Here is a 21,583-nt window from a genome sequence, read left to right as displayed (position 1 = left end):
GCTTGCCAGACCCAATTCTTCCTACAAACCACACATAATCAATTAGCCTGTTTTAATCCAGCATTACAGAAAAAAATCGAAGTTCCCTGTTATTACCCTTAAGAAGAAGCATCAGGACAAATGCTATCTTGTTTTCAAACATTAGAGCTTTTTCTTTTCGCTTCTTTTTTTTTGATTTTTAAAGATTTTAACGAATAGCCAGGTTTGAGTTTTTCCAAATCACACTTACACTTAAGACCTGCCTTGTTTTTTCTTAAATATGCATTTTTATTCCATTCTTTAATGTATTCATCAAAGTGTTCAAGAGAAGTTATGCGTGACTTACGTCAGAGAGGGTGAACTTGATAGAATGTTACAGCAATAAGCTTTGGTCCTGGTACCAAGTCTATACTGATACTGAGCGCCATGTAATAATTCTAGTCAATACTTTTATAAGTCAGTAGTAATACATTATGCGTCGCTAATCAATGTGTTAATAAGACTCATGGATTGTGCTCGGTTAATCTTATCATTGTTTCTGAAAAGTTACAAAAAAGAAGGCTTGAATATACACAGTTTAAAGTAAATATTACAGAAGGTATATATGAGCGCGCAAAAAAAAAAAAGTAGACTTCAATTAAAGTGTGATTTGTAATCATTGTCAGTCCATTATTTTTAACTGCAAAGTTTATGATATTGCATACATCTATCCCAGACGACGGTATGTTTGACTAGAAGAATTGCATACTTGAGCTCACGATTAACTCACGAAAAGCCATAGAAACTCTCCTAAACAGTCCATGTTACCCAATCTTTGGTCGTACACATTGTATAAACGCCTGTCGTATAATCGATAAGGCTATTTCTTTAATCAGTACTTTAATTAAACGGAAAAACTTTTCCTTTTTGTCAGGGAAGCTTACAAAAAGTTTCCATAGTTGCTTAGTTTACCATGCCCAATGCTAATATTCACAATCAGTTGCCTGGGAAAACGATCAGTTTACCCCAAAATGCAAGTTGATAGTAGCACCATGACGTAGTACCAAATGTTATTGTTATCAAGTATATGAGGCAAACGCAATCCTTTTAAAGCGGAAGACGAATTTGTTGCGCAGATAGCGTTTTTGATGTCATATTTGATGGTTGTCTTTAAAGAGGAAACAAAGCTATTTTAGTGTCGATTTCTCTGCATAGGAATATAGAAGTTCATAAAGAAAGAAAATGCTAGTGCCTGAAGACAGGTTCACCAAGCTTCTTTTCTAATATACACGAGAAGTATTGCGGAGCACAAACCTGCCAACATTGGTATGGCAAGATCACCTAAAACGTCTTTAAAATCGCGTCTTCTTTTGACCGAGGTCATGGAATAGTTTTCCATTTTTTTTAAACGGAGTAAGTTGGTTGTATTATTAAGAAGTTGTGACAGTCTTATGTTAACAGTATAAATACGAGATCCGATTTCCCTTTTCGAACTGACGAACAAAAAAAAAAACTTTTTTTTAAAAATTAAACAAATGTCTTCCGTTATCCTTAAGCTGTAAGTTTTAGTGTTACTGATGCTTTTCTTTGTACTTACAATTATATAGCAACACCAACGCCGATATCCCTGCCCTTGGTCTCGGTACTTGGCAATCAAAGCCTTCCGAAGTATATGATGCTGTTTTGACTGCTTTGAAGAGCGGGTAAGTTTGGGAATAAAGAGGAAAAAATATAGTCTAATGTAGTCGATCTAGTTATAAGCACATTGATGCTGCCTATATCTGTAAGTAAAATTTATGCAAAAATAAAAAAACAAATAATTAATTTTTGTTTATATGACAGACGGTAACGAAAAGGAAGTTGGTCAAGCTATTAAGGACTCTGGTGTTCCTCGTTCTGAACTCTTCATTACTACCAAGTTATGGAACACCAGCCATCGTCCTGAAGATGTCGAAGCTGCCCTTGAAAAGTCTCTTGAGCTTTTAGGTTTAGACTATGTTGATTTATACTTGATGCACTGGCCTGTTGCTTTCCAAGCTGGCGAGGACAATGCCCCCAAGGATGCTGAGGGTAAGCTTCTTTTGGATAACACTGATATCACCGAGACCTATGCTGTAAGTTAAGAGGGTAGATTTAAGCACTTCAAAAGACAACTAATGCGGTGAATTTAGGCTATGGAAAAGTTGAGCAAGGAAAAGACTCGTGCTATTGGTGTCTCAAACTTTAACATTGCCAACCTCGAAAAGTTAGCAAAGACACAAAAGATTGTCCCTGCTGCTAATCAAGTAAGAAGATAAAATACATGTATATATATTTCTTGGGGGTCTCATTGTCATTCGTTTTTTTTAACAGGTTGAATTACATCCCTACTTGCCTCAAGATGAATTGATCAAATATTGTAAGGATCATGGTATCTTGGTCACTGCCTATTCACCTCTCGGTAGTACCAACTCTCCCTTTTTGAATGATGCTTCAGTCGTAAGTACAATTCAAGTAATACTTCCAACCGTACAAAAAACTAAGTCTTATATTTGTAGGCCAAGATTGCTGAAAAGCACAACAACACAACCGCTTCTGTCCTTATCTCTTGGGGAATTAAGCGCGGGTATGCTGTTATTCCCAAGTCTGTCACACCTTCTCGTATTATCTCTAACTTCAAGACTGTTGAACTTGATGATGAGGACTTCGAGACTTTAAACAAGCTCGTGCATGCCGAAAAGGCCCAAAGATTGGTAATTATAAGATTGCTTTTATATTTTTTTTTTTTTTTTCGAAAAAATGGTATTAATAGAAAATATTAGGTTGATCCTTTCAACTTTTGGGGTGTTGACGTATTTGGAGAACATAATTAAAAAAAAAATAGACCTCAAGCGATGAACATTGTACAACGCTACAACTAATGTCCCCCCTCCTTTTACATAAAAACCATTCCCAATCTCCTTTTTAATAAAAACTCAGTCTACAGTATTTTTATTGTCAATTGTATATCGTATCTGAGGTTACAAATAGCCATGTGCTAACTTTATTGGGCTCTTCTAGATAGAGCTAGGTACCGCCACGTATAGGCGGAAATGAAGATACCCATTTCGCGATTGTTTAGTGCGCAAAACTTTCAGCCTTAGTATAGCCACGAGACCATAGATAAAGTACCATAAAGTACCAGGATGTCAATATGTGTATATATAAAGATTTGTCCCAAGTTTGTATCGCCAGTATAACAGTAGCCCAATTATAGTTACAGTACTTATAATAATCCTCGTTATAATATATGACAGTGAAAAATAATATAAAGATCTTTAAATGGGTCCCTCTTTTCTGATTTTTGACACTTGATCAAATGAAACAATTTTCACGCGAGTTATTACTACCCAAGTCATCATTACAAGCACTCCTCCACACGTGGTAATTGAAACACTACCCATTATATTCAAAAATCTTTTATTGATAATTTACAACATACTTCTGATCTCAATGCTATAGCCACTACTCTTCCATTCTATCCCGTCATATACAATGGCCAAGTATCACAAGTTATCATTGATCCCGGCGCTAATGAAACCTATGTCTCTCCTCATGTTATAAAGTCGATATAGAATGGAACCTCGAGCATGGATGAATACCATTTGCAACTTTTGAACAGTACGAAAGTCAGCAAAATGGCAAGTCTTCAACAATTTACGAAGAAACGTAAGAGAACCGAAAGAGCCTTTGTTATGTTCAAAACCAAATCTGGGCAAGTAAACAAGGCCATACTTTCCTGATGGTTTTAATGAAGCTATTGCCATCTCCATATGCTTGATAACCATCAGCTTTATAATCCTCATTAGCGGAATCCAATAGGAACTCGCCAGGGTAAAAGATGGTGGCGGGATGTGTTACCGCTGCTGCTTTTACCGACAAAGTCATAAGCGGCCAAACAATTTGGCGATTGTAATTAGCCCCACTTTGGTGGATTTCTTGTAGGCTAAACAAGTACGTATACATACCTATGTAAAAAATTCAATGCTAAATGCTTTAACTTTTATCATCACAAATTTAATAGTTACATCAACTGAAAATAATCATACAAGTATTTAGCTGGTGGATCAGATTTTTCAATCGAATCCCAATAAAAAACGCAAGATAAAGCTTTCAAAATGGCTCTTTCTTTACCCTTGATAAAGCTAGCTTCAAAGTGTGAACAGAAACGGCTAACATGTCAAAAGCGTAGCCTTCGAAAACCTTAACTGATGTTGGTGGAGTAGCTGTTGTATGTTTTGAATGGGAATTTGCTCTTTTAAGTGGTATTTACACCAAGTTGACGATATAGATCCTGGTCATAACTTGGTTTACACTTGATTGTAAAACTACTATCAATTACGTGATATTTCTCAAAATAAACGCTCTCAGGGCCCCATCATACAGCGGTAGCTAGCCGTAAATGCAAATTTTTAGGTACAAAAAGACGAGTTCTTACTACTCTGGGCCATGTATTGGCATTTGTTTGCAAAAAAAACATTACTGACTACACGGGTGATAGAACCTGGAATTTGTTTAATAAAATAACTTAAATAAGGAAAAATAAAAAATTTGGGGGAGAGGTTTTATTGAGAATAATAAACAAGAACTGGCTTATGTCAGGACGAGGTGATCGTTTATACCATAAAAGAGAAATGTCCGCTCTTCTTTTACAGGTGTTATTGATTGATATAAATACAGTTAATCTAGACTCTTGCCGGAAAGTATTGAACTTTGCATGTAACGTTGACTTTGTACACAAAAACCAAATGTTTTCAACACTTATTGATTGTCTACTGGTATATTTAACTATAATTAAGTCTTGCTCTGGTACATCTAAAAGTGACTTGAACCAGGTGTCTCATTCTGAAAATGATTTTTATCTTAAGTCATAAACATCGCCGACATATGCATAGCATAAATTTACGTGTAACATATAACTGATTACATTATACATATCTTAACGGCACTACATATATTTAACACAAATTAAAGTTCGTACAAATAAAAGGGATAAAACGAAAAAGATTTAGGCCATCAGTTAAACAATCACTGACCACACAAACTTTTTTTTTTTGTAGAAACTTGCTTTTGATAAATCTTTTTCATTAAAATGCAGCTTACGAACCCCGAAGAAAATACGCTTAACAATACATGAATCGCTAAATTACAAATTGTGACTTTTGAATGGTACATATATATACGAGTATAAAGAAAAAAGGCTTTTATTTTTTTTAATTTGTACGTAAAGACAGATACACCAACCCGAGTTATTGTAACATAAGAGGCCGAACACACCTCTTTGATATTATAACATTGGGCCTAACATAATGCAAAAGATCTCCATGATATTATCATGCAACGGCCTGGTTGCGGAAGACTAGTTCCTATGGTTGAATTGTATAAATGGGGACCATGAGGCAGTTCTAATCAAACTTTTTGACGAAAATAGTCGGGCTAGTTTCAGAAAATATGATAGAAAGTGTAACTTATGTATCTTTATAGCGTTACGTTAAAATTATGTTACCGAAAAATAAAGGTCATCATTGAAAGAAAAGATCTAAAAAAATTGAGCAGAGGCATTAATGGGTCATTGTATTAATGAGCACCAACATAGACTATTACAGTATATGCGACTGTCCCTAAATGACGCTGATTTTACATCAGTATGAAGAGTACATAATTTTGAAGGGATATTGTACATTTTTTTCTCTTCCCATAACAAGAACTAATCTGAGGGCTCATCACAAGTTATGATGTTATTCATATGAATATCTAGCATCCAAGGGTTATATCACACATAAAAAGAAAGATTAAAGGAAAAGGGCCTTCAACATCATATATGACCAATGTGATAGACCTCTGTTTTAACTTTATTACCAACATCCTGAGTGTAAGGAATCGACATAAAAATTAGAACTAAATTATTCTATCTCATCAAGAAGGAATCACTACCTTGTGATGGACAATGTTCTTATCCAGACAAATAAAGACATACGTTCGTCTTAAACCTCCTTCCTATTTAATTGGTTTAAATCCAGCTGAGCAATTTTGTTCGGTTTGTAAGAGCAATCTCAAGTGGGTAAAAGCTTTTGGATGAAGAGGCTTTGACAATGAGAATCAGACATGCATGCAACAAAGCACTTATCGATGCCCTCCAGGGACATAATATATATATATATATATTCTGACAATAAATTCGACAATTATCTTAATGGTAAACTCAGTTTTTTTCTTTAGTTCATTTCGTTTGTGGACTATGCATGGAAAATTAAGTGATTTTTTGAGCAACTATCTATTTCGTCGCTGATCGAAATTAACTTTAAAACGAATTTTTTCCGGGAGTGCACAAATCATGTTTTGCACGCAAAAAAATAAATACAACAGCTTTTTGATTAACCTGCATCAAAATAGTTAGTAAAAAAAAAAAAAAATTGTGGCACGGAGTAACCCTATTCATAGTTGATACACAACATGTTATATGTTTATTTCTTTTCTTTCTTTTTTTCTCTTTCTCCTTCTTTTGTTAAACATTTTCTTTTTTTTCTTCTTCTGCTAATTGCTTAATCTACATTAATACTTTTTGAGATTAAAGAGAAATGGGACAATTGTTAGCATCGTTGAATCTCCGCAGCCATTCAGACATAGTACCTGAAATAGGGTTTGATATTGAGAGTAAGATAATTAAAAAATAAAATAAAAAGATAGATTCAGTATATAATAATAACAGTAATGTGGAAATAGAGGCAACCCCTCTATCGGAAGAGTTAGGGGACTACAATCAACTTTTTACATTGTTAGTACAACCAAACACAACTTTATTAAAATCCCTTAAAGAATACAAACCCGCTTCAGACTGTATTCGAAATGCTATTGCAACACCCAATCCAGAGAACGAAGAGATAGCATGGAACGCTGTATTGCCTACCGTTGATATGCTGACAGCCTTTTACAGCTATTCTTCCGAATTGGGTAAATTGCACTAAAGCATGTTAGCTTCCTTTCTTTTTTATTAACTTGTGTTCTTCCCATAAGAACGAGGTATCCCAATGTTACTCAATGTTCTTTGTAAAGACGGTGTCACAAAAGATCTTGACAGGCATCCAGGATTAACCAAGCTGTTTGCAGATATTCTGGATTTTGTATTCGAATTCGACTATTTAAAGATAAGAAATCCAACCATACAAAACGATTTTTCTTTTTACAGAAGAACCTTACAACGAGGAACACAACAAGTGAAGAAAGAAAAAGAGTCTGACTTGCGTGTTGCTATCAATCAGGACGATTTAGCAAACCGTATTTCACTATTCATTGCATATCCTACTCCCATGTTGAAATGTGTCATTGAAACCACCACTAAATATGTGCAAACGAATAGACTAGTTCAGAGTGTAAGTGACTGGTTGGCGAGTATTTGGTTTGCTTGCTTTCAAACCTTAAACAATAAAAAGAAGACGACAAATGATAACGTAACTTTTTATTTAAAAGTAATGGTTGTTTCAATTATTCTCTATGATCATATCGATCCCAATGGTGCATTTTCCAAATGCTCTCCCATCAATGTAACCTATTTCCCTATTCGTATTCATTATTGTATAACTAAGCATATCTGATAGGTAAAAAACTCGTTAAAAACCATCCAGTTATTAAACAATATCTACCAACAAGAACAATCCAGCACATCTAATCTGATCTCTGCTCTGAGATACAATTCGAAACACCTTAATGATGAGTCTACTCCCAAAGGAATTAAAAACCTAGTCATGGCAACATAATAATATCCCCCTCTCTCATACTATAGCCTCCTTTTCACTCCCAATAATAAAACCTGCCCTTTTTTGCCCCCCTCAAGACGTTGTTTAGCCAGCACATGACCACATTTTCTTTTTCTTTTTCTAAATAATGTGGCTTGACACAGATAAAAGAAGGACATCCTTATATCCCTCAATCCACGGTAAAGGTAAGAAATGAAAAAGAAAGTTTTGTCGCCATAGTAACAAATTTAATCTGTAAATTAGAGGTGACATTTTGCACGAGGAAAGGGAGAATAATCATTGGATACTATTCTCCTCATTTTTTTTTTTTTTTTTGCTGCTTTTTACTCTTCCCACAGATATCAATCTCTTACCCCCCTTTTTGTCTGCGCGCGCTTGTTTTCTTTTTCTTTTACACAATTTTAGGTTTAAAAGGTTGTTACAAGGCCAAAGGGCGGGTTTTTAACAAAAAATGCGGGTAATATATTTACCTATTGTGTGGTCTGATTTTCGCAAATGGCGGTTTTTTTAGATTGTAAATCTTTGGCTGTATCACAAAAACAACAAAAGATCTATTCCACAATTTTAAATTGAGAGTTTTCCAGTACCTAATGAGTTAATAAAGGCCTGTTTATGGTCTCCAAATTCTCATTTGTTCATTTATTGACCTGTGCCTAAATCGCTGGCATTTGGACTTTGATGTAACAGGGACTTGAAATCAGGAAGTGATGATTAATGCAAAAAAAAAAAAAAATTTAAAATGTGCATTAATTCTTATATATCCAGATCATAATTTTTTCTCGACATAATTCCCAGTGATTAAATTTCAGTAATAACTTTAACGATTCTTTTTTATTGACGTTATATTTTCCAGGTTTCCGCTAACATTGTAACTCGCAGCTTTATTTCTGACATTTCCCGTCTCTTTTTCTCCCTTTTTATTTCTGATACTAGAATTTTAAATATGTGCTCAAAATGAAGATCTCATGTTAAGGTTACTGACTCGTTCCGGCTCCTTTAAACTAAATATTACAACTCCGTCTAATACGCCAAAAACAATAGCACTTAAGGTTACACAATTTCCTGCTACAGTAGTTTTGTTTAACTGTAGGTTTAGAGTTGTCCTAAACACCTTTGAAGCAGCCTTTCACAGTCCGTAATGGCCCTCAGAAAAGGGATCGAAGACTTGGAAATTAGCTTTAAGAGCTGGTTGCTATTTAAAAGGTAAAAAGTAGGTTGCAATACAACTTGATTCGCTAAAGAAAAAGAAGAGCTCAGATTTACAAAGGTCTTTGTCATTGTGAAACAATCTTATGATTTGCACAAGGTTTCGAAACTAGAAAAAGAATGCCTGACATCAAAGTTAGAATGCCCACGATTTTTAGACTCAAATGAGAGTTTGGAGATTATACCAACTTGTTAGGCATTAAGAGACTGTCAGTATGAAAACAAATTACTGTTTTGTCGTTGGTTTTGTGATATTAATATTGATGACCAAAGATTTGCAATCGATCAAATAAATTGTGTATTTTATTCTTGCCCCTTTGAAAAATAAAATAAAAACCATAAATCGAACCGCCTATTGGATGAAACAAAGCCGCCTTTTGGAAACATTGATTAGCCGCAGCTTTTTTTTGAAAGCCCGTCCTTTGGCGCTGGAACGACTGTATATCTTTTTCTATTTTTTATCACACACACACATTTATTTTCTTTTTAACTCTTTTTTTTTTTTATCTTCTATTACTGTTTTTACTCTCCCTTCATTTTACTATATAAATAAAGAAAAAAAGAAAGGTAAAGACTCAAATACGTTCTAGATGACGACCTTTAACTAATCACATGTACTCTTTTAATTATTACTTTCATTCTCTTTTTAAAATTTTTTATGGCTTTTTTTTTTTATTATTTATTTTAAAACCTCGTGTTTTATTTGACCTGGCAACAAACGTGCTATCTTATTGTCCTACAATAATTTCTAATTCTATCCAATCAAAAAAGATCGATATTCCTAAAATGATGCTTTATAAATTAGTTGTTCTTGGTGATGGTGGTGTAGGAAAGGTAAAATACAACAACACCGGGGAAAAAAAAAGCTTAAATTATGTACTGATGAATTGTTTTCTTTAGACCGCTTTGACTATCCAGGTAAACTATAAAAAAAAAAAAAAAAAAAAAAAAAAAGCTGAGAGAGAGGGGTGTTAACCTTAATTTATTTTTATTATTGGTATCGCTATAGTTGTGTCTTAATCACTTTGTTGGTATGTATATTATTTACAGAGAAATAAAAAACTTTATACTAATTTATATTTTATAGAGGTAATTTAGAAAAATAAATTGGACAAATAGGTGGAATAACGCTGTATTTTAAATAGACTTATGATCCCACTATTGAAGATTCTTACCGTAAACAAGTAGTGATTGATGATCAACCATGCGTACTCGAAGTATTGGATACAGCTGGACAAGAAGAATATACCGCCTTGAGAGATCAATGGATCAGGTAAGCACAATGGCCATCCGACATGAACGCTTTTAACTGAATGGTTATTAGAGATGGTGAAGGATTTTTATTGGTATACTCGATTGCCTCTCGCTCAACATTTGAACGTATCGAACGTTTCCGTAACCAGATTTTCAGAGTCAAGGATCTTGATAATGTACCAATGATGCTAGTCGGCAACAAGTGTGATAAAGTAACCGAGAGAGAAGTGACACGAGAAGAAGGCTCAGCTATGGCAAAGCAATTGGCCTGTGACTTTATTGAGACTTCAGCAAAGACCTGTGTTAATGTCGAAAGATCTTTCTATCAAGTTGTCAAGGCTATCAGAGCTCAACGTGAAGGTTTAAAACCTGGAGGACCCAAAGGAAAGAGCAAGAAAGAAAAGAAGAGCAAATGTTTAATCTTGTAAAACATGTAAAATTATATTATCCCAAACCTTACTTATTAACTATTCCAAACCTTTTTTTTTTTTTTTTTTTGTTGTATTTTATTTTACCCCTCCCTTTCCACACATCATCGCGTAAAAAAAAAATAAAAATAATAAAAAAAAAAAAAAAAGTCACGGCGTACTATAATGAACAAATAAAAAAAAAAAAAAAAAAAAAAAAAATAGGTCTTCTCTCTTTCCTTTCAACCACAATTAAAATGTCTGGTCTAGATGGCATTGAAGACGATGACGACACCTTCTATTACGAGGTGGAGGAAATCATTCAAATGATCGTAACCGATAATGGTGTTCGAATGTTTGAAATCAAGTGGAAAAATTATGATTCTTTGTAGTAAGTTTTTTTTTTTTTCGTAGTAAAATAAAACACGTACTTATTTTATCAATAGAGTTGTCAAATAAATAAATAAATAAACCACTTTACGATATAAACTCTCGCTCTCTCTTTATAGACACAATACGTGGGAGCCAGAACATAATTTGAACTGTCCTTCGATATTGAAGGCTTTTTTTGAAAAGCATGGCATAGACCCAACGCCATTTCAGAAGAAAAAAAGAACGAAAAAGAAGAGCCGGAGCGTAGAAGTAACAGAAGCAGAAGCAACAACAACAACAACAGCATCATCAACAACAACAACAACAACAACAGCAGAATCAGTACCTTCGGTGGAACCAGACACTCCAGTAGTATTAACTGAAGAAGAAAGGGAAACCGAGGAAGCAGGTAGGCGAAAGGCAGAGAGAAAATTGAAAAAACAAAAGCGAAGAGAAGAAAAAAGATTGAATAAACTTTTAGAGGAAAGAAAAGCCTGGGAAAAAGCAACTATTGATAACAAAAAAGCTAAAGAAGATAATAAACAAAGAAGATTAACAATCGCACAAGGAACTGATCTTATTGAAAAAGCAAGACAATTGAGCGGAATTGGTCCATCTGATCAACAAATTGAGGAAGAAGAAGAAAAGAGACGGCTGGCCGAAAAAAGACAAGTGGATGAGATCAAGAAAGCAAATGCCTTAAGGAAAGCTGAAATGGAGTATCAGAAAGCAGCTGCTCAAAGAAAAGCAGAGGAAGGAGATGAACCTGCCAAAGTAGTCTCAACAAAACCTTTTATTTCAAACAATCAAAGAATTAAGTCAGATGAACCTTTTATTCCAAACAATCAAAGAAACAAAACAGATGAATCTTTTACTGCTATTAAGCGAACTGTCAATGCCAAGCCTCCTTCTACGGGTACACTAACCACAAACCCATTTCCATATATACATACTAATCTCATCATTCTTTTTATTTTTTTCTAGGTGGTGTTGACATTCTCAAGTTAGTAGAGTCCATAAAACAGCCGTTGGCTATATCCAAATACCCACAACAAAGACCCACTAGTACAGTCCGACCTCCGTTCAATTACCCACCTCCATCTCACCACTCACCATCTAAATTAGTACCGCCCAAGCAACTTCCACCAAAACCACCATTACCCAAGCCAACTCCACCTGCACAACCACCACCAACACCCGTACCTACTCCTCCAGCACCTCCAACCAGAAATCCTCCAGGTAAAATCGAGTTTGATGAAATTCTCCTTTGTATGTTATTTATCTTTGTATATTAGTTACGACGATGGAAAGATTGGATCCTAGAAGACAACGAGAAAATCAACCGGAACAGCAGCAACAACCCACAGTTTATGAACCCATCACCATTAAGCGACAATTCTCTAACTCAAAGGATCCCCGAATGAATGCTGACAATTTCAAAAAAATCAAGCTTTCAAATTCAACAGCATTAGCTACTCCGTTTGAACTGGATACTTTGCTTTATAATGGAAATAAATTCATTGCATCTGTCAAAGTGGAGGGAAAACAGACTTGTTATCACGAAGCTCAAATCATGTAAAAATTCTATACGCGCGTGTAATGCAGTTAAATATTAACCCAATTTCATAGGAAACTTATTAGTCAAGGAGATAAGAATGAGATTCGAGCCATGTTCACTGTACCTTTAAAGGCACTAAATACCATTTTATGCGGTCGACCTATCAGTTTCATGAATATTATACCTAAAGACAACTTGATTTATGTTAGTAAATTAAAGAGTTACTATCAAGTGAATGAAATGGTATGCTTTTATCTTATCTTTTTTTTTATAACCCTTCAATCATGCTTATCATTGTTTGCTTCAGGCTGGCGTTGTCCATCATCCCGACATGAATCAAGCAATTGTTCTGTTGGCAGAAGACGATCTTAAAAAATTATCCAACTTGCCAACAGACACTGGTCTCGGTATCGCTTACAACCGTTTATGCGCAATATTCATTGACGATTTAGTTGAAAGACCCAAATGTTTATCCAAAGAAATTGTATATGACACCGATAGTAAGGATTATACTACTCCATATACTTGGAATCTGGTGGCTGAATATTTAAAATTCCCGGAGGAGGTACCAACCATAAAAAAATACATTTACTGTGAACTTTTTTTTTTTACTTAATTTCTTCCTTGAAATAGCTGAATCAGTTGAAAAACAAGGCAAAATTTGTCATTTATGGATCATCCGAATCAAGTCAAATGTTGATCAGGGCAAGCGGAGCTTTAAAAACTTCACAACATGGAGCTTCCTCATATGTCATGATGGTAGGTGAAAAAAGTTATCTATAAAAAAAAAAAACCAACATATTTTCTAGTTTGATCGCTTTGGTGAGATGTATTTCAATCGTAATTTATCAAAACATAAGAAGGAAGCGGCAACTCGTATGTGGGAATTTGGTGTGCCTGATTTCTCATATGGCGACATGATTCCTGCAAAGGAAATTTTTCCTAAAAATTCCGGTGGATTTGTGACAACCGATATGTCAAATCTCTCTTCAAACCCTCTCATCATACAAACAATCCACTCTGAAATTAAAAAGGTATTGTCTCATCACACTTAATTTATGTGCACTTTTAATTTTTTTTTTATCATTCCATGATTAAGCTCAATGCCATGCCAACTGTACACGGACAATGGTCCTTTATTCTGCCTCATAATTGGCTTTATTGCCTCAAAATGATGGTTCTTGACCATGAATCAGGCCAACGGTAAAACAAAAGAGAAATAACATGATTTAAACTGTATATTGATGAGTTGAAAAAGTGTCAAGGAGGCTATTGTAGCGATTTCCATTGGTCTTAGTAATGATTCAGTTCAAATCGTTAAGTTATGGTGTGCGGAAGATGGCGATTTTAATCACATTCATTTTATGGACAGAGTAGCACATAACAACTACCAAACACATCAGTATTTCGTCTATGTGGATGATATTGCATCTGTCTCCCCTAGTCACTATATCAACAGTCTCGAATTTGTACCGAGTTCAAAAATTTATTCTAACTTTTCTTAAGCGTCAAGAGGGTTTAAGGATAAAAAAAAACAATGTACATATTCTTTATTATTAAGTTAATAAACCCCACTTCCTCCCCATATCCACTACCCACTCGCTCATCCACGCACTCACTCTCACGCATACACACAATAATTTTTGTTTTTTTTTTTGTTAATCAACTGCAGAAATTTATTGAACTGCAGGTGCATTATTATTATTATTCATCAAATACGGTGCCACTTGATTCCATTGCGCTTCAGTTAATAATCCACGATATCCACTAGTAACCTATAGAATAGAAAAAATTATAAATAAAAACATCTGCCTATTGCATTATCTTTTTTTTTTTTTTTTTTTTTTTTTTTTTTTTTTTTTTTTTTTTGGCTTACCTGTTCAAATAACAGCTTTAATGCCTCCGATGGATTTTGCCATTGCCCGATGGTATCCAGCAACATACGTATGGCCTAACAAATATGAGAAATTAGTCATTTTGAACACGAACCTTAAAAAAAAAATCAATCATTTTTTACCACTTCATTCAGGGCATGTGGATAAAGTCGCACAATTTTACAGAACCCTTGAAACGCACTATCCTTTTCATCATTCTCTCGCATCACACGAGAACGATACAGCCATGCACGATTAAAATGAGGTAAAAAATGTGCTGCAATCTCAGGTGTGTTAATACCCAATCTACCAATCGTATTCACTGCATTCTCTTGAAGCTCTATTGATTGTGATTGTGGGTGTATAAGTGGGATTAACGAACTCAAGATTTGTTCTACATAGACCTCCATCTTTTCTTTGGGCCATCGTATTGAAATTTCCCCGATCGCCCAGATTGCATTATTACGCACAGACTTATAAGCAGGGTCATCATTCTCTAATTGCCGTATTAATTCCGGCATGATGTTCTCCAGGTACGGGTCTAATGCACCAAAGCATGCTTTGGCTAAATCACCAATCAGAGCATAGGTGGGCTGAAGTACTTCATACCGTGAGTCCTAATATATTGGTTAGCTTCTTTTAAAATAAAGGGGGGCAATTATAGGCCTTACGTAATGAGCACATGCAGCTAATAGTGGTAATAAGGTAGACTGTTTCACAAAGGGCTCGACCGTGTTGCCTAAACCTTGAACAATACCCGATAATAAGTCCAAAGGAACTACAATAAACTCATCATCCAATTCATCGAAATCATCATAATCATCATCCGCAACGGTGCTTTGTAATGTAGTCGAGACTAACATGACACATCTGGTAAATACAGGTTCTGTAAATGGTAAGAACCCGATTCCCAAAGAAGTAGCTATATCTGTTAAACACTAATACATAAAAAAAAAAAAAAAAAAAAGGAATGACTGAGCATGATATTCAGTATTGGGGATGACTACTTATTTTACCCCTAACAACGGAAATAAATCCGAATCGGTATCTTGCAATCCATTCCATCTTGAAATCAATGGAGGCATTAATACAGCGATACAGGCTGGTTCATTTAAAGAGGAACCGACAGATTCAGCCAAGGTACCGATGGTGTCATATAATAATCTTAAATTTTTGTTTCTGTATAACCTAAGCGCTCTTGTTAAATGGTTCAAGATCACGGGTAAATAAGGCACCAGTTCTTGTTCGGTCGCTTGTTCTTCAAGCGTGGAGAAAGCAGAGCAAGCTGCCTCCTGGACCCGTCGGCTTCTGTCAAGAATTCTTTTCAACAATTGACGAAGTACGGGCTCATAAAATTGTGTGCGACCATGTTCGGAATTACCACATTGTCCAACTATCCAACCCGAGAAACGGCTCACGGTCCAACATGATATGTATCGAACATGTGCCTATAGTATAAAAATAAATAAATACCCTTATTATACTAATCTTACGACATCCTCTCTCTCTTTTTTGTATGTTTTACTTTACATTTGTATTTGACAAGTTTGTGATGAGAAATGGTATCATGTCAGGAAGATGAGGAGATATTTCATCAATGCCACCTTTAAAAAAAAGACATGAATACAAGGAAGAAATGAATGCACTTAATATTCTTTTTGTTACCTTCTGCCGCAGCACCCAAGGCCAAGATACCACTTTCCACCACTCTCCAATCTTGACTAAAGAGGGCATGGTTCAAAAGCGGAAGTAAAATGTCCGTGACCTGAGACTTGAAAGTAGACGTGAGAGCTTCCAAAGAAGTTGCGCTGAATTTTCGGAGAGTCCATTCTGAGAAGAATTCATCGTCCTCTTGATCATCCTCCTCGTCATTGTCTTCATCACTACTCTCGTATTGTCTATGGTGTCTTGAGGATCTAAACCTACTATTGAAACGAGGGTGTAAATCTTCTTGTTCGTCACCTCCCCCAAACATCAATAAATCCTCTTCGGTATAGATCAACGAGTTCAGAATCACGGGTATGACTTTTGGTAAAAACGGGACTAAATGAGAATGTATCGAGTCTAATCTGGAAAATTGATGCCAGAAATCACAAGCTTCCAGAGCTACTTTAGTATTTTGGGATTGGTTACAAAAAATCATGTATTCGATCAACTGATCAAGATATGGCAGTAGGCTTTCAGTGAAATTATCAAGTAACATGACAAAAGACCGGCACACTTCTTGACGTACTTCAGTATTTTCGTCCGTTGCAATCAGAAATAAGGATTCGAGGTAGGCCGTCATATTGGTAAGGATCGATGCTGATTTTAACTGGACAAAATGATTGGTTGCAGATATGGCTAATACTCGCAAACGGGAGATCGGGTTACTGTTGAAAGGAATTAATCGGGGTATAATAAAGTCTAAAACGGGTGTATTATCATTATCTAGTGTTGCTTCATTTAGGTCTTTTGCGTTATCTTCACAAATCTTTTGTAGTGTATCGAGAGCCATCTATTATGGATTGAACTTAGTATATACATTCAATCGCTAGAATTAACATATGTCAGTACCTCTACGGCTAGTGGGTTAGAGCTATCTAGAGTCTCCACTAGAACTCTTAGCGCTTGAGGCCAGTTGATCACTTGGCCTCGAACAACAATGGCTGTAATGACAGAACCTATTGTTTTCCTTACAGTCAAATCAGGATCAGGTGAGTTTAAAGATCGGAGACTGATATGCTTTACATGATCCAGTACAGTCAATGGTGTTCTATTAAAATTGTTCAAGAGATTATTCTTCAAGGTCAAGCCTGCTATGGCTCGAGTGTAATTGTCTTCTTCAGTCATTGTAACGAGAACATGAACCAGATAAGAATTATATTCTGGAATCTCATTGAATGATGCTAGTCTCTATCAAAGCCCCCCAAATATTATTAATACACATACACATAATTTTTTTTTTAATATAAATAAACTTATTACTTCGTGGACTAAGGCTTGATCTCGATTGTTTGGTCTAATGGCATCTCGAAGTAAATTTAAAAGTTCATTTAACCCCTGAGGTTCTGGTTGCCATTCCATTATTTATAGGTTTTTAATAAGTAAAAGTAGCGAAAAGAATTAATTTAAGAAGAAAGAAAAGAATAAAGCTTATTAAAAATGGAAAAAATAAAAAGAAAGAGAGAGAGAGAGAGAAAATAAGAGACGTAAACGCGATGGGATTACAAAAACTTTATATGGCAGTAATGGGTACTTTTTTTTTTTTCTTCTAGTAACCACACCAATCATTTTTTTCTTTTTATAATAATCTTCTGCATGTCTTTTTTTTTTTTTTTTTTTTTTTTTTTTCACAAATAATTCATATATCGCCCATTTTTAACTCACATGTGTTGTGCTTAGTCGATTCATCTTCATATACATCAATATTATAATGATTGTTTTGACTTTGCAGTATATACCATATTTAGTAATTCGGACTGTTCTTTTTTTTTTTTTTTTTTTTTTGCGCGGCCAAGCGAAGCGCAGGTCGAAGCAACAGACATGTATCAATATTATAATGATTGTTTTGACTTTGCAGTATATACCATATTTAGTAATTCGGACTGTTCTTTTTTTTTTTTTTTTTTTTTTGCGCGGCCAAGCGAAGCGCAGGTCGAAGCAACAGACATGTATGAGTATAATAAACACCTACTGAGCTGGGAGGGGCTGTAAGTCCCGACCAACACAGTACACAAAACATTGAATGAAAAAAATTGATTAGCATTGAGTGATCTGGGAGGGGCTGTAAGTCCCAACCTACATAGTACATAAAACATTGAGTGAAAAAAATAATGATTAGCATTGAATGAGCTGGGAGGGGCTGTAAGTCCCGACCAACACAGTACATAAAACATTGAGTGAAAAAAATTGATTAGCATTGAGTGAGCTGGGAGGGGCTGTAAGTTCCGACCAAGGCCAAACTCTTTCTTTTGCACCAATTGTCTGATCATACCCGTTTTCACGCACGGTCAACTTTATGTTGCTTTATCACGGGTCCGTAATCCTGCTAATCTCAAAGTAATGTTACTGAAAGGGCAGTCATTTTCAAGACTCACAGACAACGTTGTATTTACTGAAGTACTAACTCGAATACAAAATTAAACATAAAATATTCATTATCAATAAAATCTATTTTTGTCCCATTTATAAACATTGAGTGGCGTCGGTGGCCCGCTGCAGGCGCGAGATCGCCCCCAGCATGAACGTAGGTTATTTTTACCGTAGCGAAGCGAAGGTCAAAAAATTACCGAAGTGGGCTGGGGCCGCGATCTCGTGAATATAATAATAAAAAAAAAAGGAAACTACCTCAGTTTGGAAGGAGGTACAGACACGGGCCTTAAAACAATTATCAAAGCAGTGGCGTTTAAATTTTTGGTGTATCAGGTAAATATTTTTTTGGTATAGGAAAGTGTCAGTCTCAAGAGATTTAATGGTGCGGGAAAAAATTAAGCATATTGCATCATTCTCTGGTTCTAACCATGTTAATTTTTTTTTTTCAAAAAGAAGTTAAATTCGATCTACTAGATGAATCATCAAGTATTATGGTAAATGCCAGTCATTATTTATATAAATAAGCAAATTTATGATTTACTAGTTTTTTTTTCCCTTTTTCCTTTCTTTAATCAGATATTTACTCTGCAAAAACAGGTAATACTGTCCTTAAAAACTCAATTTACACAGATGTTAACAGTGCAAATAAAATCAATGGGGGTCACGCGTAAACGTAACACCTTTAAAGATGGCGAGCTAATAAAAGGAAATCCTATATAAATGGTCTATAGATACGATAGATATTCTTTAAAGAAGTCTAACAGCAGAAAAATATCAGTTCGTGATTTTAATATTATTGATCAATACATCTAGCAATACCCTTCTTCCTTGATGATTATGGTTATTAATCAGATATTTGGAAATGGCAAATCTTATTTATAAACTGACGTTGAATTTGCATCTTCCCAAATAATGCCTTGTATAGGGAGGATTAGATGTGCGTCAAAAAGAGCGTGTATGAAGCAAAAAAAACCCTTATTGGGTGGTAAGTAATTATCATTGCTAAAGAACGCACACCTTAAAACATAATGCAAATTATCTGGCCTACTACGTAAAGTTATGAAATAACCAGTGAGACAACAAGTGTGACGATTGTAGCTGTTCCCAGTGTTACAGAGGGGAGGAGTTACAATGCCAATGAAACTGCCAGCACTTAGAACAGTATCGTTACTCCATACACTCCATGGACTAAAGTAATTGACCAGGTAAGTATTCATAAATAGACAGTAAGATTAACCACGAAAATGAAATCAAGGTAGTTGTGAAAAATTCATTTTTTTATTAACATTTATGCAAGAAAAAAAAAAGACATTATAATGTACAAGAAATAGAAGGTGTACTTTTTTTTTCTGTTCAACCAGCATTTAAGTATTGTTGGATATAATTGTAGCTTTCTGTTACACTGTCATCAGTTATCGCTCTACCGACACTGTCTGTCATTTCAGCATCCTCCATATTTTCTTGCTCCTGTTGTTGATCATGAGACCGATCCCGAATATGTTCTAATGCATCATAACTCAATGTATTTATGTGAGGATAATTTTTGGTGTTGGCGGGGAACACAGAACTGGGAATTTCTGGAAAATCAGTTTGGGTCATACCACAGTCCTTCAGACCAAGCAATCTTAAATTGGGACATTTACACACAAGCTTTCGTACACCTCTTTGTGTAAGCTTTCCACAAAAAGAAACGTCCAAGTTGTATAAATATGGCAAATATCTTGAAATTGCATCTAGTGTTCTATCCGTAATAGCACACTCCAATAAAAACAAGCCTCGAATATTGGGATGGGTCTTTATAAATGGGATAATCACACTATCCTCGATAATCGTACCACCTGTAATCGAGAAATCTTGCAACTTTGTCAGGCACGGATTACCATGATGGCGATCATTTGCTGTTAAGTGATTGATAAAGTCCATGGAAATGGTGTCACAACAAACCAAATTGAGGTTTGTCAGATGTTCGAAAGAGCATAAGTCATAAGCTGTTTCTGTAACATTTAGCCATTTACAACCAGACAGGTCAAGATATTCAATATGCAATTGAGCAAACGGCAAAAGTGCCCAAGGTGTCAAGTTTGGACACGATTCCAGCGATAGTCTTGTTAGTTTCTGACATTGACCTAAATAATGGGCTGATCGATACGTCACCATAGCACCCTTCAGCCCAAAACTTTTCAATTGTGGACAGTAGTGAGAAACGCGCATAATACTCTTATCTGTAAGTTCGTCAGCTCTTCTTAATTCCAACACTTCTAGATTGGGCATCAAGGGCATCAAACTTAATAGTTCCCCATCATTCATGACTACTTTGAATCCAAGTTTAATCACTCGAATGTATTCTCCTCGTTGGTGCTTTGACAATTTTAGACATTTCAATAGTTGCTTTACGGTACTTGTTGATGTTAACACTGGTTCTCGCCATAATTCAGGAATCGCTGCGGCGTGAAACTCTTTATTAACAAATATACAGTTATACTTGGCAGGTTGCTTTAGTAAACTGCAGAACAATGAAATGATCTCTCGTGGTAATTCCTCGAATTTAGACATTACAGTGGAGGAAAAAATATGGATTGAGATGAGAAACAAAGTTGCAAAAATAAGGAGTGTTTGAAATTTCTTGGATAAATTTAAAAAAAGATCAATCTTTATGTACCTCACTCATCTGATACCTTTTAATCTATCTGTACTGATTTATTCAATTGATCACATATATTGGACTTGTGAGATTAATGCGTCGAGTGTGCAAACTTGTCATATATGTTGTATATAAAGTTTGCTACTAAAACGAAAATTTTTAAAAAAAGTCGCATTAACACGTTTCTTTCAAGCTTGTATGTCTTTACTGCATACATCTATATGATATGTAGGTAATAAACACTATGCATTGAGTTAATAAACGCCTAACAACGTTACCTTCAAGTCACAGAGGTATACAGAGTGCTGTGATTACTGTCATTAAATCTGGTTTTCTGGAACTTTTAAAATATGAAGTCAAAACCCGTTTTAACGGGAACTAGTTTAAGCATAATTCAGCTGGGTGGCGTCATGCTCAATTATCACTTTATCTTGCAAGGTGATGATTTTTGGTGGACAGCAATGCAA

The 21,583-nt window shown here is 35.2% G+C and overlaps 8 protein-coding genes across 8 annotated transcripts; 4 read left to right on the top strand and 4 right to left on the bottom strand.

Annotated features, from left to right (window-relative positions):
- Window positions 1–326: 326 nt before the first annotated feature.
- Window positions 327–1,357, bottom strand: EV154DRAFT_480454 (uncharacterized protein; the record flags this gene model as incomplete). Its single annotated transcript, XM_051598331.1, has 5 exons — window positions 327–416; window positions 749–818; window positions 903–962; window positions 984–1,062; window positions 1,273–1,357. The coding sequence occupies 5 exons, from the start codon at window positions 1,355–1,357 to the stop codon at window positions 327–329; spliced, it is 384 nt and encodes a 127-aa protein (XP_051458695.1).
- Window positions 1,358–1,460: 103 nt separating this feature from the next.
- On the top strand, window positions 1,461–2,924 carry EV154DRAFT_601801 (NADP-dependent oxidoreductase domain-containing protein). The gene is made up of 8 exons (XM_051607251.1): window positions 1,461–1,516; window positions 1,566–1,661; window positions 1,713–1,741; window positions 1,801–2,072; window positions 2,130–2,243; window positions 2,311–2,436; window positions 2,496–2,690; window positions 2,760–2,924. The coding sequence occupies exons 1-8, from the start codon at window positions 1,494–1,496 to the stop codon at window positions 2,808–2,810; spliced, it is 906 nt and encodes a 301-aa protein (XP_051458694.1). The 5' UTR covers window positions 1,461–1,493; the 3' UTR covers window positions 2,811–2,924.
- A 130-nt stretch (window positions 2,925–3,054) lies between these two features.
- Window positions 3,055–4,820, bottom strand: EV154DRAFT_480452 (uncharacterized protein; the record flags this gene model as incomplete). Its single annotated transcript, XM_051598330.1, has 6 exons — window positions 3,055–3,213; window positions 3,712–3,922; window positions 3,945–3,976; window positions 4,111–4,202; window positions 4,415–4,480; window positions 4,766–4,820. 6 exons carry the CDS (start codon window positions 4,818–4,820, stop codon window positions 3,055–3,057), a joined length of 615 nt encoding a protein of 204 aa, XP_051458693.1.
- Window positions 4,821–6,394: 1,574 nt separating this feature from the next.
- Window positions 6,395–7,807, top strand: EV154DRAFT_505397 (uncharacterized protein). The gene is made up of 4 exons (XM_051601170.1): window positions 6,395–6,630; window positions 6,700–6,927; window positions 6,991–7,517; window positions 7,572–7,807. The coding sequence occupies exons 1-4, from the start codon at window positions 6,555–6,557 to the stop codon at window positions 7,728–7,730; spliced, it is 990 nt and encodes a 329-aa protein (XP_051458692.1). The 5' UTR covers window positions 6,395–6,554; the 3' UTR covers window positions 7,731–7,807.
- Window positions 7,808–9,709: 1,902 nt separating this feature from the next.
- On the top strand, window positions 9,710–10,687 carry EV154DRAFT_505393 (small GTPase superfamily). The gene is made up of 5 exons (XM_051601169.1): window positions 9,710–9,770; window positions 9,837–9,854; window positions 9,946–9,967; window positions 10,080–10,209; window positions 10,261–10,687. The coding sequence occupies exons 1-5, from the start codon at window positions 9,723–9,725 to the stop codon at window positions 10,616–10,618; spliced, it is 576 nt and encodes a 191-aa protein (XP_051458691.1). The 5' UTR covers window positions 9,710–9,722; the 3' UTR covers window positions 10,619–10,687.
- Window positions 10,688–10,854: 167 nt separating this feature from the next.
- On the top strand, window positions 10,855–14,032 carry EV154DRAFT_562481 (uncharacterized protein; the record flags this gene model as incomplete). The annotated part of the gene is made up of 10 exons (XM_051605726.1): window positions 10,855–10,985; window positions 11,107–11,885; window positions 11,954–12,208; window positions 12,265–12,544; window positions 12,599–12,770; window positions 12,835–13,092; window positions 13,161–13,286; window positions 13,337–13,561; window positions 13,627–13,730; window positions 13,786–14,032. 10 exons carry the CDS (start codon window positions 10,855–10,857, stop codon window positions 14,030–14,032), a joined length of 2,577 nt encoding a protein of 858 aa, XP_051458690.1.
- Window positions 14,033–14,203: 171 nt separating this feature from the next.
- Window positions 14,204–16,898, bottom strand: EV154DRAFT_418933 (armadillo-type protein; the record flags this gene model as incomplete). The annotated part of the gene is made up of 7 exons (XM_051595867.1): window positions 14,204–14,302; window positions 14,404–14,478; window positions 14,545–15,018; window positions 15,073–15,339; window positions 15,418–15,849; window positions 15,932–16,005; window positions 16,067–16,898. The coding sequence occupies 7 exons, from the start codon at window positions 16,896–16,898 to the stop codon at window positions 14,204–14,206; spliced, it is 2,253 nt and encodes a 750-aa protein (XP_051458689.1).
- Window positions 16,899–19,828: 2,930 nt separating this feature from the next.
- On the bottom strand, window positions 19,829–20,632 carry EV154DRAFT_418891 (uncharacterized protein; the record flags this gene model as incomplete). The annotated part of the gene is made up of 1 exon (XM_051595865.1): window positions 19,829–20,632. One exon carries the CDS (start codon window positions 20,630–20,632, stop codon window positions 19,829–19,831), a length of 804 nt encoding a protein of 267 aa, XP_051458688.1.
- Window positions 20,633–21,583: the final 951 nt, after the last annotated feature.

The sequence above is a fragment of the Mucor mucedo genome, assembly GCF_025094135.1.
Source record: "Mucor mucedo strain NRRL 3635 chromosome Unknown EV154scaffold_35, whole genome shotgun sequence".
Classification (NCBI taxonomy): Eukaryota; Fungi; Mucoromycota; class Mucoromycetes; order Mucorales; family Mucoraceae; genus Mucor; species Mucor mucedo.
The sequence above is the reverse complement of the archived record's forward strand: the minus strand, read 5'-3'. Positions and strand labels throughout refer to the sequence as shown.

Excerpts from the sequence above, each read along its gene's own strand:
- EV154DRAFT_601801 (XM_051607251.1), top strand. The coding sequence starts at position 1,494 with ATGTCTTCCGTTATCCTTAAGCT. Across the intron at positions 1,742-1,800 it reads CATTGATGCTGCCTATATCT|ACGGTAACGAAAAGGAAGTT; the intron begins GTAAGTAAAATT and ends TTTATATGACAG. Across the intron at positions 2,073-2,129 it reads ATATCACCGAGACCTATGCT|GCTATGGAAAAGTTGAGCAA; the intron begins GTAAGTTAAGAG and ends CGGTGAATTTAG.
- EV154DRAFT_505397 (XM_051601170.1), top strand. The coding sequence starts at position 6,555 with ATGGGACAATTGTTAGCATCGTTGAATCTCCGCAGCCATTCAGACATA. Across the intron at positions 6,631-6,699 it reads AATAGGGTTTGATATTGAGA|AGGCAACCCCTCTATCGGAA; the intron begins GTAAGATAATTA and ends ATGTGGAAATAG. Across the intron at positions 7,518-7,571 it reads CCAAATGCTCTCCCATCAAT|GTAAAAAACTCGTTAAAAAC; the intron begins GTAACCTATTTC and ends CATATCTGATAG.
- EV154DRAFT_505393 (XM_051601169.1), top strand. The coding sequence starts at position 9,723 with ATGATGCTTTATAAATTAGTTGTTCTTGGTGATGGTGGTGTAGGAAAG. Across the intron at positions 9,968-10,079 it reads GTGTCTTAATCACTTTGTTG|AGACTTATGATCCCACTATT; the intron begins GTATGTATATTA and ends TGTATTTTAAAT. Across the intron at positions 10,210-10,260 it reads TTGAGAGATCAATGGATCAG|AGATGGTGAAGGATTTTTAT; the intron begins GTAAGCACAATG and ends AATGGTTATTAG.